At 43.2% G+C, this 15510-nt stretch overlaps 1 protein-coding gene across 4 annotated transcripts in view; it reads left to right on the top strand.

Moving 5' to 3' along the window:
• LOC135202945 (bridge-like lipid transfer protein family member 3B) overlaps window positions 1–15510 on the top strand; it is a 318889-nt gene that overhangs the window by 277423 nt on the left and 25956 nt on the right. For all 4 annotated transcript variants that reach the window (XM_064232430.1, XM_064232433.1, XM_064232432.1 and 1 more), the window contains one exon: window positions 10086–10115. In XM_064232430.1, the coding sequence (XP_064088500.1) occupies window positions 10086–10115 (30 nt within the window). The remainder of the gene's footprint in view (window positions 1–10085; window positions 10116–15510) is intronic.

Genomic DNA, 15510 nt, shown 5'->3' with positions numbered 1-15510 from the left:
CTAGTGCTGTCTCCCTCTCCCTCTTCCTCCTCTACGCCTTGTGAGCGTATTAGGCATTGGAAGGCTAAGGACTTTGCCCTTCCTTCACCGCCGAGGGAGGAACAGCACGGATGTGTTCCCGAGAGTACTGTGGTTTCGGGCAGTGTTAGTGATGTGTGTTCTGCAGGGGTTGCTTCGCCGCCGAATCTCGTATGTGCAACCAGCCCACCCCCCACCCCGTCCTTGCACATCGTGAGCGTGTTGCATCCTCCCCCCTCCGTGCACGTGATGGTAGTGCTCCTTCTTCTTCCAGGCCTATTCGTCGCCGTAAAGATCTGAAGGCGCCTGTCAAAAGGTCGAAGGTAGTGAGCACGGAGGTGGTGCAGCCGGAGTGTTTGCTTGCTTCCAAGTCTTCCACTATAAGGGATTCTCCGTCAATCTTGAGTGCTTGAGTTTCCCCCCCATCTCACGTACGTATGGCCGCCACGCCCGTGTCTGTTTATGGACATCTGGAGTCACCTGTTGAGCTAAGTGATGTGCCTAATGTTACAGTGAGTCCTTCTCGGAGGCTGTCGCTTGGACCCAGCCCAGATAGACCAGTAGGGGTTTCAGACTGTTTGCCTACTAACCCTTCTGTGAATTTTGGTGAAGAAAACGCGTTAGAGGAGCCTACACATCCTTCTCATCGTCAGTCGCCGGTGCCAGAGCAGGAAAAAGGGGACATGCAGGAGTTTCTGGGGTTCAACCATTTGGAAAGTAGGACTCAGAATCGGTCGTCTTACATTCCTTCTTGCTTGGAAGCCTTGGTGGGAGCTGCTCAGGACCCCAAATCATCTCTCCAGCTGCCGTTGTCAGGGCATGTTCAGTCAGTCTTGCAGAAGGTTAACACCTCTGTTTCTGACTGGGACAGTTCACTTCGCTTTAGAGGCTCTACCAAACTACTACCCCCACCTCTCACAAGACATAGGAAGTACTATGCTACGAGCTCTGCGTTTTTGTTGTCACGCCACCTTAACCCAGACATCGTTCGCCTGAAGCCGGGTTTGACTTTGGAACAGGTGAGGTCAGTGGCTCTGTCCTTATCTCCGCAAGACGCCTTAGCTTTGGAATCTACGGCGGCCTCCATGTTGCAGACGGTTTCTTGGCTGGGCTGGACCTCTGGTCTGTGGTGATTGCCAAGATAGCTTCTGACAGGTCCCATGATGGGTTGGTGATTGCCGCCTCGCTTGCCAGTCTTTTGCAATCCGAGGGCAAGGCGTTTTCTTATTTGGCTCACCTCAGTGCCAATTTATGGGCTAATCTTCTTCTGGTTAGGAGGGACGTGGCTTTGTCCAGGATGGAGAGGTCGCTCGACACCAAGTCTTTGCTGGCCTTGAGGAACGGTGACCTGTTAGAATCACAATTTTTGTTTCCACGGACTGAACTCGACAATGCGATAGACCGACGTCGGGCTGACACCAAGGACTGGCTGGTGCACCAAGCCGTGTCTAAATCAGAGCCCCGCCCTCGGAGACGTTTGCCCCCCCTCCTCCCCCGGTCCAGCAGCAATCAAGGAGATAGTCGCCTGGTAGGCCATCGAAGACCTCAAGTTTGGCAGGGCCTTCCCGTTTGACACAGCGCAAGTCTCAGGATCAACGCCCCTTTCGCTCTCGTTCCTTTAAACCAAGAAGAGGCCCTAGGGGCAGAGGTCAAGGGGGGCCGTCAGTAGGTTGGGCGCCTCTCCCTCTCCTGTGCCACGGGTGGGGGGGGGTTGCCTGGCTGGCCATTGTGCCAAGTGGCAGTGTTACGGGTGGAGAAGTGGGTGGTAGATGTCCTTCGGGTGGGATACTTGTTGCCATTCGACTTCTCTCCTCCTCTATCGGACAAGCCCCAGCTCAGGAAGACGTATCCCCCAGATTCTCTGAAGTTCTTGGCTCTTCAGGAGGAAGTGGAGAAAATGCTGGACAAGGATGCGATAGCGGAAGTAGTGCGTCCATCACCGGGGTTTTACAGTCGCATCTTCTTGGTGCCCAAGGCATCGGGAGGATGGAGGCCTGTGATCTACTTATCCACCTTGAATCGCTTCATCAGGAAGACACGGTTCAAGATGGAGACCCCACGCTCGGTGTTGGCAGCCGTGAGGGAAGGCGACTTCATGCTGTCGATAGACTTGAAGGATGCATACTTCCAAATCCCTGTTCATCCCACGTCCAGGAAGTTCCTTCGCTTCTCTCTGGCGGACAAGATCTTCGAGTTCAGTCTTGTGCTTCAGGTTGACCACAGCCCCTTAAGTGTTCACAAGGGTCTTCTCTCTTGTGTCAAGTAGGGCCCATGCTCAGGGGATCCGTTTGCTGAGGTACCTCGACGATTGGTTGGTCTTGGCAGTTTCCAGGGAAAAGCTGCTGCAAGACAGGGATAGTCTTCTTCGGTTCTGTCTGGACCTGGGCATATTAGTCAACCAGGAAAAGTCGAACCTCGTACCCACTCAAAGGATTCTCTACCTGGGCATGGTCATCGATACGACAGTGGCGCGAGTTTTCCCGTTGGATCAGAGATTGGAGAAGTTGCGGGCTGTGGCGCGCAACTTCCTCTCAAAGTCGCATCAGTCAGCTCATCAGTGGCAGGTTCTTCTGGGAGTCCTATCTTCCCTGGAGAAGCTGGTCCCTCATGGGCGTCTTCATCTTCGGTTTCTGCAATGGAGACTGGGGGAATTCTGGTCTCCGGCGGGGGACTCTCCCCTGTTTATGGTCCCACTGTCTCTGAAAGTGAGAGAAAACCTTCGTCGGTGGTTGGACGACCAAAATCTATTGAAGGGCGTCCCTCTGCGTTCTCTCCCTCCAGACGTCCTTCTGTTCTCGGACACCTCCCTCGCAGGTTCGGGCGCGCAATAGGCAGCCTCGTCGCTTCAGGCATTTGGGGTTTAGAGGACAAGCAGCAGCATATCAACGTCTTGGAGTTGAAGGCAGCTTTCCTGGGTCTGAAGGAGTTTCGGGGGATGGTAGAGGGTCACTCTGTCGTTCTCATGTCGGACAACACCACAGTGGTAGCCTACGTGAACAAACAAGGAGGCCTAGTTTCTCAATAGCTTCATGCCTTGACCGTCGAGCTTCACCAGTGGGCAATCAGCAATTCGGTAGAGCTTTCAGCCAGGTATGTCCCAGGGAAGCAGAACCTGGTCTCAGACAAACTCAGTCGCCAGGATCAGATCTTAGACACAGAGTGGTCCCTTCATCAAGTGGTGGAGGACAGGCTTTTTCAGATTTGGTGGAGACCCATGCTGGACCTTTTTGTGACTCGTTACAACAGGAAGCTGGAAGTGTTCTGTTCAGTGGTCCCAGATCCGTTGGCATTGGCAGAAGACGCAATCCAACATCCCTGGGACAACCTGGAGGTGAATGCCTTCCCTCCGTTTTGTTTGATCTGTCAGATTCTGAACAGGCTGTTGGGTTCACAGGGTCTCAGAATGACTCGTGTGGCCCCTCTGTGGCCTCAGTCGGAATGGTTTCCAGACCTGCTATCGTTGTTGTCGGAGATTCCGAGGGAGATTCCGCCTTGGCGGCATCTCCTGTGTCAGCCCCATGCAGAAAGGTTCCACCAGTCAGTAGAATCCCTGTCTCTTCATGGTTGGAGGCTATCAACTTTTCTCAGAAGTCAGCTGGGTACATGTCCAGCAGTCATAGGAAGTCAACCTCCGCAGTTTACCAAGGCAAATGGGCAATCTACTGTGATTGGTGTCGTAAACGGGGTTTTTCTCCACTCGCGACCTCCTATTCAGCGAATAGCAGACTTTTAAACCTTGCTCAGAGACGAGAAACGTTTGTCTGTGTCTGCTATTAAAGGCTACAGGGCGGCTTTGAGTTTGGTGTTACGCCTGAAGGGTGTCGACATCTCCTCTTCCTGGGAACTTTCCATGCTAGTTAAAGGGTTTGAGCAGTCGTCTTCTAGAGAGCTCAAGCCCCCCAACGTGGCATGTTTCCTTGGTGCTTAAGAGCTTGACTAAGAGTCCATATGAGCTCTTGCGCCGCTCATCTGATAGGAACCTGACGCTTAAGACAGTTTTCCTTTTGTCTTTGGCATCTTCCAAAAGGGTAGGAGAGCTCCACGGTCTGAGTTATGAGGTGAAGCACACCAGGGGTTGGAAGTCAGTGTCTTCGAATTTGTTCCGGAATTTGTGGCTAAGATCCAAAATCCCTCGGTGCATGATGACAGGTTTGCTTCATTCTCCATTCCCTCACTGACTGACTTTGTGGGTGGTGGTGCTCAAGAGCTTTTGTTGTGCCCTGTCCGGGCCCTGCGTTACTATCTTATAAGGACTCTGCACCTTAGACCAGGCTGCTGCAGACTTTTTGTCAGTAGAGGTCGTACGAAGAAAGAGGTGTCTAAGAATACTATCTCTTTTTGGATACGGGAAGCCATCAGACAGGCATACTTGACGCTTGATGATTCCATCGCCACGTCTGTGCAGGCTAGAGCACATGACGTTGGGGGTATTGGTCCCTCTTTGGCTTTCAAAAAGAACTTGGCTGTACATAGAGTACTGAGCGCTGGTACTTGGTTACGCCAGTCCACGTTCACCTCCTTCTATCTTATGGATGTTGCCCACAGATCTATGGACACATTTTCCCTGCGTCCTGTGGTGGCTGCCCAATAGGTTGTGTAACTCATAGTTGCCCTTAACGGGGCACCTTTGTATCTTACCCAAGATGATTGTGTGGATGAGAGAATGATTGTGTGGATCAGAGAATGAGTGAGTTGGCTGGCCTCCTCCTTTCTCTTGTACCTTTGCTTCTTTCTTCGGGCAGTTTAAGGAATTGACACGACATTTGCTGGACTGGTCTGATAGAGGTGAGTGAGGTAGTCATACTGGTAGTGTGGTCGTGCAGTATTCAATATCTTACCCACTATTTAGTAGCATAGGCTCTGCTCCTGGGCAAGGAGGAGTTGGGAGTACTACAAACCCTAGTGCCCTGGTTTGTTTTTTGCACAGTCAAAGTTTTTCTTTGGTTCCCTATACAATGGTTATCCCATATATATTGTTCGTCACTCAGGTTCTGAGTTGTTAGATTTTAGTGTATCTAGCTTCTCAACGGTCTTCAGTCCCTCTCTAAGAACTATTTCTTTTGAGAGCTTGACTAGCGGGTAGGCCCCCAGCCGGTCTAGGATGTCTTATACCTCCCTCCAAGTATGAGTCTATTCTGTTGTTAAGACCGAGGGTTTGTTTGCGTATGAACAAATGACAAATTTTCTAAGACAATTTGTATTTTTCATAGCTACAAACCTGAGGTCTTAACGTTATACTGCCCGCCTCTAGCCGCCCCTCTTTTTATTAAGTCATCCTGAGTTGGGAAAGACTGGCGTAGATGTTCGGCGTTTGACCACTCTTCACCCAATCTACGCATGTATTGCCAGATACCACAAGATTTCTTGCTTTCATCTACTTTTTTACCGGATCCAGCTAGGCGCTAGAAAATTATCCTATTATTAAGACCTAGGTTTGTAGCTATGAAAAATACAAATTGTCTTAGAAAATTTGTCATTTCTCTTACTTTTCCATGTTGTGTTTGAAGATCTAGACCAAATTGGCATTTTTGGGGTGAAGATACCTATGGCTTTGGAACCATAAGGGCAGTAATCCAGAAAAGTTTGAGAACCATAATATATAGACTAATGAAGGCCCTCTGTAACTTGTCTTTGACTCTAAATGCATTACTTGCACTTATTTGTTTTTTATATATCCTTTTGATCTCTTTCTACCCAGCTTTTCAACTTTAGTTATGCTTTGCTCAGTTTTCACCCTGAGATGTGACTTGTTAAGAATTATTAAATTCTGTCCCCAGCTGTTAGACAGTGCAAGTCTTCAGAAAAGGAATGAGATTATTTGACAGAGTGGGAAAGGTGCCTTCCCCCAACATTAGAAGTTCTCATCTATTACTCACTATTAGTTCTTTTTTAAGTAGCTGTTTTTTATTTGGTTTGTCTGCCCTTTAACAAGTGTAAAGTATTTGAAATATTTATCCCCATTTACAACATCTTTGTGAGGCTGTAAAAGCAATTACTTAGTGCTTCAAGTGAGTCCTTGTTTTGCTTTGTCAGCAATAAAAGATAAAGTGTTTTGTTGAAAATTACCCAGCATCTCAGGAAAATTATGTGGTTTTAGAAAAACTGTATACTTAGCTTATGTAAGACTGTCTTTGGTAGGTGATATTGTCACTAGGTAGTTGAATCAGATCATGGATTTAGGTATTTATACAAAGCAGAAATTTTATTAAAATATTTCAGTATGTACAACCTGTAAAGTGAGTACATAGATGCTATAGTGAGATAAAAACATATGATAAGATGTGTAGTTGATACTTGAATTTAATGAAGTTATGAACTATCTGACATTGCAAGCTTACCATTGTACAGGATATTACTGCTGTATACTTAAAGGGGCCAAAGTGAATATTATGGAATCCTCAGGGGTGTTTCTTGTTTATTTCTTTAAGGTGAGGAATGAGAAAAGAAAAGCATCTACTTTGTTACGTGAGTGGTAAGTTAATGAAATGTACTGGTAGCTAAATTTGGAATTATCTCTACAATTTTGATCAATGGAAACATATCTGATCTGTCCAAAGTTATTTTTTTCTAAAGTCATTGTAGCAAATGCTTGGTTTTCATATGGTATACTGTTCCTCTATATTATTAACATTTAATAATCCCAGCCTAATACACACTGCTGTATGGAAGAAGATTTTAGGGTTAGTCTCTGACTTTCTGTAGACTCAAGTGGTGTTAAAGTATGTTTTTTTTATATAAAAATAAGAAAGCATTTTAACAACTTTTCTACTTCTTCCATGCAGGCAACCTAGATTTTTTACAGATGTGTTTTTCTTTGTAGTCTATATTTGAATGTTTAATTTCATTAGGTCATTTATTTTTATTGTTGGCTGTTTGAATTTCAAGTTCAACTTTTGCAGCCACTTTGGTGTTACAACTTCTCTGGTTACAAAAGGACTGCTACTGTTTGTTTTTGGAAATTTTTTTTTAGCTGTGAGTTTTTACACAGCAAAATGGGAACAATTTACACAGCAAAACGGGATACTGATTGTTCTTGCTTATTAAACGGTTTTTTTCTTTTTGTAATAGATTGCCTTAGTCCGAAAAGATTTTTTTTTACTTGATGTGAAGACATACAGTGAACACAGATGCTTCAGTTTGATAAAGGAAAGTTGGTTACACAAAGAATAAGTAAAGTCTGCTTCCCATTTGGTTGAGGAAGAAGTACATATGGTGCTTCCCTTATGAGGGAGCATTTCCATTAGCCAAGTGTCTCTGTCATGGATTGTATTCCGTATGTATATTTGACCCTTCCTCTTAGGGAGGGACCTGTATGATTATGGGGACATCAGCACCCCAAAGTCAGTTCCTCAGGCAGCAACATTTGCTCCTTTATAAAAGGGGTGCAATTTGCAGGATCATTGATGTAATCTGGTTGAGAATTTTTCATTTTTGTATACCAGGTTATCCATTAAGTCTTTCTCAATATTGAGCACACAACATTAACATATATATATTTTTAAACATGTTAAAATAAAAGATAAAACCTTATAGTATATGTTCTTGTTTTTGGCTACACTGCAAAGCAGTTCTTTAATGTTCATACCAACATGAAAATCAAGGGAGACGTTTTGCATCCTCTTGCAAATATATTTGAATGTGTCTTTGCTTAAAGCTTAGATTGCAGTCCAAATTGTAGTGGAACAGTATAGTTAAAATCCACAAGGTATATTATCATATCATCAACATGTCTAACACAGTATAGTACAAAGGATCTCACAGGGCATATATGTAAAAGTCTTCAAGTTTCACATGGTTTACTTGTACAGGTTCACCTTTAATCTTTGTTTCATATACATTGCATTTCTTGGAGGAAATAATATTGAGATTTGTCTTACACTTTACATAGCACTTGTCACTTACGTAGCATCAAAGTATCTTAAAAGCAGTTCAGGATGGTTTAGTCAGTTTCTTTCAAGAAAATTCATTCCTCTGCTCTAAATTGGAAGAAAAGTGAGTCCATCAGTCATACCACTAAAATGCTGCTTAAATTTTGTGGTTTCTGCAATGTCTTTTGGGTCAAATACTGAATTCATAACTGCATTAACCTTGAATCCAATCAAGTTCATTATAACATTTCAAAGTTACTGGTCAAAACTTGTCATCTTGGTGACTGGATTCATGTCTGATTAGAGTTCTTTATCCTAAACTGCTGTGAGAACTTCGTGATAAAAATCTTGAGATTTGCCATAGAGTTAACTTAAACGCAGCTATTTATGAATCCCCAAGTGGGGCTAATGAATAGTTGAGATAATAAAGGTACCAATGTGACTATCATGACTGTGGAAAAGCTTAGGATTTTCTGTGAATCATGACTCACCTTCAGTTTTTAAATGCTTTAGTGATTTTGGGTCTTTAGGATGTATCTGCAAACCCTTTCTTTTGTGATTCGTACTCTCAGATGAATCTGCTACAATGTGACTGGTTAATTCGACCACTTGGTAGAGGATTTGATGCATTTTTACTTTCTCTCTTTAACCTGGATCTGACTCTTAAATTATTTCTAAATTTTTCATTAGATAATTTTACTGTTAAACTCTGATTTCCTAGCACTTTCCCACTGCTAAATAGTAGTATGCAGATTTTTTTCTTTAAAGATAACTTTGATAATAATACCATCTTTATCATTAGAGATGATTTTCATGATTGACAAACAGATAGGAAAGTTAATTTATATATTTGAGATGTTATTGCACAGAAGCTAGTTCATGCAGTGGGAAGTTTTTGGCTTCTCGCCGCCTGAAGCTAAACGTTTTAAGGGGAAATTATTCTTTTTACCACTTCACATGTATGTTTTCACTCACTGTAAATAATTACTAGAGGGTAATTAACAAAACAGATATTTAATATGCAATGCAAATGGTTCATTTGATGTTAACATATTAATGTTTTTATGGTAAAATTATGGTGGTTCTTGGTAGTTTTCTTGGCATGGGGATTTGTTATGTGAGCTTTTGTCATGACCTCCATTTCTCTTGCCTTGAGGCAGACTCAAGAAATGAGTTGCAACCAGTGGAGAAAGAGTTTTCAGTGATCTGACTATTCTAACTTTATGCCAAATACATAGCACTGAGTTTGTCAACTGTCAGAGGCCATTAAGACATAAAACAAAATTTTACAGTTGCTGCTTTCTATATGATTTAAGATATACTAAGGAACTATGTACTCAAGATGTAATAAGGAACTATGTACTGAAGATATAATAAAGAACTATGTACTCACTCAGTAAAGAGACAATAGCTTGTTGCTTGAAACCCATACTTGCAGAACAAAACATGGTCTTTGTACCTGAAAAAGCAGGACTGTTTTATGTGGAAAACTGATGTAAGAATGGGCCTCAGGCTTAGTGGCAAACTTGCCACCCATAAGCATTAAAGTTTTGGACTTTTTGTGTAATGCCACTAATATTGTGGTACGTATATTGTACATACATATTGGCATTATGTCTTTGTAAGTTACTCAGTCATTTTATATATTATGCAACTAAGGACTAGGCAATTTAGTCTAAAGTAAATTGCCAATATTTGCAATGGCAAAAACAAGTTCTCAATATATGGAAAAACCTGATAGCCTACTGTTAATGATACTTGGAAATCTTTGAGTAATTTAAAGATATATAAGGGTCAGAGGTTGGTTATAAAAAGGGGATGATGTTCTCATTTGCAAATTAGTATTTATCCTTTTCATTTCCTGGAAGTTTAAATCAGTGCTAATGAGTAGCAGTCCTTTTTGTTTCAGACTGATTTCTTTGTGCATCAATAGCAACAGGAAAATTTGGACTTGAAAATAATGCTTTGTGAACCCAAATCTTGTTTTTCTTTTACTCTAGTTTTCTGACTGTGTGCAAGTTCAGCTAATATATCCTCACTGCAGGAGAAGATGAACTTACAAGTTTTGATTCATTAACCTTTCACCAGAACTAACTGAAAGAATTTTGTAGAAATAGCTTCTTAACATGCATAATATTAAGCTGATTCTATAGATAACACTTCTCATTGTTTCCTTCTTTTGTTCTTCGGGATCACCAGAAACGCCCAGGTTGCAATGATGGTCATAAGGTAAACATCTTTCCCTGACCCACTGCTTATAAAGCTTAGCATGTTCAGTGTCAGTAGAGGTTAACTGCTTTTATGTACAGTAGAGAGATTGCATGTGTATGTGCCACTTATAGAACTGGATAGTAGCATGATGATGTGAAGAATGTTTTGTAATGTAAATGTGCCTAAGCTACTCTTTCAGACACACAGCTATGTCAATAGAACTTTAGTCTCTCAAGCCGGATATGTATTAAGCAGAAGTATGCAGGAATTGTATTCATTAAGGGCTGTTTAGAATCACGAAATGATACCTGAAACTACAGATATCATAGGTATTTGAGCAGGTATTTGCATGCTAGGTTGCATGTCAATAGAAAAAATGGTTTAGTGAATATTGTTTGGCACTGAACATTGTGGTGTTTGGAATAAGACATTCCTCAGTCTTATGATTTTGGAGATCAAGTAGCCAACTCATAATATTCTTTTAAAGCCAGTGAAATATTGTCTTAATTAACAAAGGGGGATAGATAGGTTTGCCTTTTTAGACAAGGTTTCACATTTGGATGAGGTAATATTTTATTTTGGTGGTTAAAGGATTTTCAAACACTGGGTATCTATATCAAGGTATTGGGTACAGATAGTACATTGTGTAATAAAATTTAGATTACCGACACTGATCTTGAAATATAATTAAGTAGAATCTTGTGTTTTCAACAAGGTGAGGTACCAGAGGATTTGTTGTAGTAGCTTTAAAATTATCCATGATTCGTTTCATGAGAATCTTTACTGTATTTTACTTTGTCAAGTTTGCGATTTTGAAACTTTATGTCCCTTGTTAATTTATTTTCACCCACATCGAACCAACTTTATTGTGAAATAAATTTCACTTCACAGCATACAGTAATACAGTATGTGACAATGTTGCCCTTACCTGATGCTTTTTCAATAATCTTTCTTAATATGTTCTCTTTATATACTAGGCTTGTCCTTTATGGGGCCAGGAGCATAATTAGTTAGCCATTGAAGCATAACTAGTTAGCCATTGAAAAGCTATAAACTAACAGTTGTTCATATACGAAACAAACCTTTGGTCTTGACATTAGGATAACACTAACGCCAAGCTGGAAACCGGTAGAATTAAAAATAAACTTCTTAGATCCAGGGACTATTGGCATCTATACCAGGTCACGGGTATGTAGTACCCAGAATACCCTTGGCGTCCCGTGACCTGATACTTACTTTCCTACCACCTTTAAGATAGGACGTGATTACTTTCTATCTGTTTTAAAGCCGGTTTTAGTATGCCCGATTTTATTCATTTTATTCATTTTTTCCCATTTTTACTTTTTCTTTCTCTGGGTGTTCTCAGTGTGAGTGTGATCTGATAGGTGTGTGTGCGTTGTGAGATGGAGAATTTTGCTTCACCAATGGAAATTTCTTCGTGTTCTCGGAAGAGACAAGGCAATGCCCTGGAGTGAGTGGGTTTCCTCATTCAAGATTTTTAACTTTTGTGTCTACAGATCCAAATCCAACGTGTAGTAGGTGCAGAGAAAACGTATGTACTATTACTAATCCTTGTTCAGTTTGTCATGGTTGGTCAGTGGAACAGTGGATGAAGTTTTATGGGAAAGGCCAGCACAAAAGAAAGGAGACGACGCCATCTTTGGATGACCATGCGTCGTTGGCTTCTTTTGTATCGGCAATACACCAGACTGCTCCATATGTTTTGTCGCCTGCTTTTAATATTTCCCATACTCCTTCAGTTTCTTCTAGCAATTCGCTATTGGAAACGCTAGGAGGGGTTTGGGTAATTTTATGCATATTTACGCTCCGTCATTCCTGGCAGGGAGAGGGGGAACATCGCCATCTTTGTTCCAGGTGTCGGCTCCCGATGCGCAGAGAATGGAAGGAACGTGGTCGGCATTAGGCCTACCAGGCGCACCAACCTTAGAGGGATTGCTGTCTCGTTATATGACGTCGTGATTCCCCCATGGCCTGACAACGTTGAATGTTTCTCATCCCCCTGGCCTGCACTTTATGGGAGCTAATACCACGGCAACAACATCATCAATGTTTCCGGCAATGCAGAACGTTGGAGGTAGTTTTTCAGCACACGCAGGGCTGCCAGCAGCAGCCACTTAGTCTCTCCCTACAAGATTGGTGACGTCACAACATGCGTCACACACTGACATGGCCGTCGCGATTACGTCACAGCCTACTGCTTCTCTATCTACTTTGTTACCTCCTGAGCCAAATATGCTTTCTGATTTGGTACACACAGTCATGAAGAAATTACAAGCTCTAGAGGAGAAGATAGTTAAGAAAGACAAAAAGAAAAGACGTGAATCGTCGTCTTCTTCCTCTAGCTCAGAGTCATCGCAAAGTTTGATGACATCACTGCGTGTACCAGGCAAGCGTTGGAGGATACAGGACTTCGTGACTGATCCTTGGGCCAAGAGGAAAAGAGTGAATTTTTCTTCATCTTCAAGCCAGGACTGACACATCCCGGTCAGCAACAAAGTAAAGAAGACAGTGGCTGGTAAGCTTAACGCTAATGGACGAAGTCGTTTACAGGCGTCCGAACGAGCGAAAGCATCGACGGTTGCTGGGATAGCGGCCTCCGTGGAGATGCCAGCAGAGACAACAAAGAGTCTGAGAGAGACTACACTGCCGTTGGTAAAATCGACGATGAGTGGGAAGAGTTCAACAAGGAATAAAGAACAGATACCAGTTTCGCCCGTGAGACCTTTTAAGATTTAGAGAAAGGATGAGAGAACTCCCATTAAAAGGTCGAATAATAAAGAGTTGGTAACCTCTTCTGATATGTTGGTGGAAGACTTTGTTCGACTCGATGAGAGATCAAGGCCGAATTCCCCAATGGTCGTTAGAGACGACATTAATAGAGATAGAGAGGAAATTAGCTCGGTTTCGAGAGAGCCTTCATCTTGGAGATGTAGGCGGGGTTATTGCTCTAGATCTGCGAGCAGAGAAGGAGTTAGGCTGTCTCGTTCTACTGACTATTCGAGATCGAGTCGTCGGCGGCCATCAGAGATCAAAGATGCCGCGGTCGTAGGGTCAGACTGCAATGACGCACCCAGACATTTGTCAGTGGATATGAGTGAGCTAGCTTCTCCTGTGGCTGAACACGGTATGTTAGAACCGGAGGAAGGAGTAAACCAGGAGTTTCTGGCTTCGTATGGGGAGGTGATTGATTTGATTCGTCAATTCAATAATCTTTCGGGGAGCACAGAGACACCTGCCAGTATGCTTCCTCCGGGGATTGGCATGGTGTTTGGATTTAATTACCTTGCTCAAGTCATGCGAAGTCCGTTTCACAACACGTAAATGCCCGGATTGCTGGAAGGGATAATTCCTTAAGATCGAATAGATCGTTTAAGTTTATTTCCCCCCCAATGATGAAACATAGGAAATATTATACGACGCCAATGGTTCCTTTGCTATCTAGACAAATTAACCCAAATGTGGTAAGGTTAAAACCTGGATCAAGTTAAGATGGAGGCTGCTACTTTGGAAGCAACAGCTTCTTCTGTCTTTCAGACTGCATCTTGGTTAGACCTTTGGTCAACAGCAGTGGCAAAAATTGCATCCTCAGAAGTAACGAGAAAAGTAGTGGATGAGTCTGTGTTTATCAGATTGCTACAATCAGGTTCCAACAATTGCGTACTTGACAAATTTAAGTGCCAGTGTTTGGGCAAATATCCTGTTGATGAGGAGAGATGCAGCTTTGGCTAGATTAAGCCGAACTGTTGATTTGGATTCCCTGGTAGCAATGAGGAATGGGGATATCCTAGAGTCGCAATTGCTGTTGCCAGAGGTCATACTGGAAGAGGCTATAGATAGAAGAAGGATGGACACTGACGACAGATTAGTACAGCAGGCAGTTAGGAAAACATCTGGAAGTCAAGCTAATCCTATTGAGGTAAGACAGCAGCAAATACCTTGTAAGAAGCCAGTGAGACATAACATCTCTAATAGAAACAACAGAGGAAGGGGTATTAGGGGAAGGGGGAGAGGTTCAAGACGATAGGATGGGCGCCTCTCATCACTCAGCCACACCAGTGGGGGGTTGCCTGGTGAATCACTGGAAGGTGTGGCAGGAATTTGGAGCTGAGCAGTGGGTGGTGGATGTTCTCAGAGTCGGTTATTTGATTCTGTTCGAAGCAACCTCACCTCTGACAGAACAACCATTACCGCACCTCGCTTATGCTCAGGAACCTCAGAAGGCTTTTATTCAGGAAGAGGAAGTGAAGATGATGATGGAAAAAGGGGCTGTGGAACAAGTATCGATTCCGTCAAAGGGGTTTTACAGCTGCATTTTCCTTGTCCCCAAAGCCAACGGGGATTGGAGGACAGTAATAGATCTGTCAACATTGAATCTGTTTATAAGAAAAACCAGATTCAGGATGGAGACCCCAAAGACGGTTCTACAAGCAGTCAGGGGATCAGACTAATAAGATACCTAGATGACTGGCTTGTGATAGCAAAGTCCAGAGAAAAATTACCTCTGGACAGGGTGACCCTTCTGAAGTTTTGTCACAGCCTAGGTATTGTGATAAATCAGGAGAAGTCGAAGTTGGATCCAAGTCAACGGCTGGTGTATCTGGGCATGATTATAGACACAGTAAAAGCCAAAGTGTTGCCTGTAGACCAGAGGGTAGAGAAATGCAAACAAGTGGTGAATGCCTTCTGGAAAAACAAAGACAGTGGCAAGTAGTACTGGGAATTCTAACTTCCTTTGAGAAGTGGGTACCACAAGGGAGGCTACACCTTTGATCTCTGCATTGGAGGATGAAGGAGTTTTGGTCGCCAACAGTAGATCACCCATATGAGCAAATTCCCGTGTCGATAGAGGTGAGGAAAGACCTACTGTGGTGGGTGCAGGACAACAATCTGACTTTTGGAGTTCCCCTTCAGCAACCCTCCCCGGACCTCTTGCTGTTCTCAGATGCATCACTCGAAAGGTGGGGAGCCCACATGGAGGAGTTGATGATTTCAGGGAATTGGAGTTACGAGGATAGAGAACTCCATATAAACGTGTTGGAGTTGAAAGCAGCGTTTCTGGCACTTCAGGAATTCCGTGAGAGGGTAAGGGGGCAATCAGTGGTATTGATGTCAGACAACACCGCAGTAGTAGCTTAGGTAAACAAGCAAGGAGGTCTCATATCTCGGCAGTTGCACATGATGACAGTTCAACTTCATCAGTGACCTGTAGAGAACTTAGTGGACATCACGGCCAGATATATTCCAGGAAAAAGAAACATAGCATCAACAGGTAGTGGACAGAATGCTCATATTGTGGGAAAGGCCGATCATAGACCTATTCTCAACCAGGTACAACAAAAAGTTGGAAGTGTATTGTTCTGTAGTCCCAGACGTAGAGGCAGTAGCAGATGAT

This window comes from Macrobrachium nipponense, chromosome 33 (assembly GCF_015104395.2).
Source record: "Macrobrachium nipponense isolate FS-2020 chromosome 33, ASM1510439v2, whole genome shotgun sequence".
Taxonomy (NCBI): Eukaryota; Metazoa; Arthropoda; class Malacostraca; order Decapoda; family Palaemonidae; genus Macrobrachium; species Macrobrachium nipponense.
The sequence above is the reverse complement of the archived record's forward strand: the minus strand, read 5'-3'. Positions and strand labels throughout refer to the sequence as shown.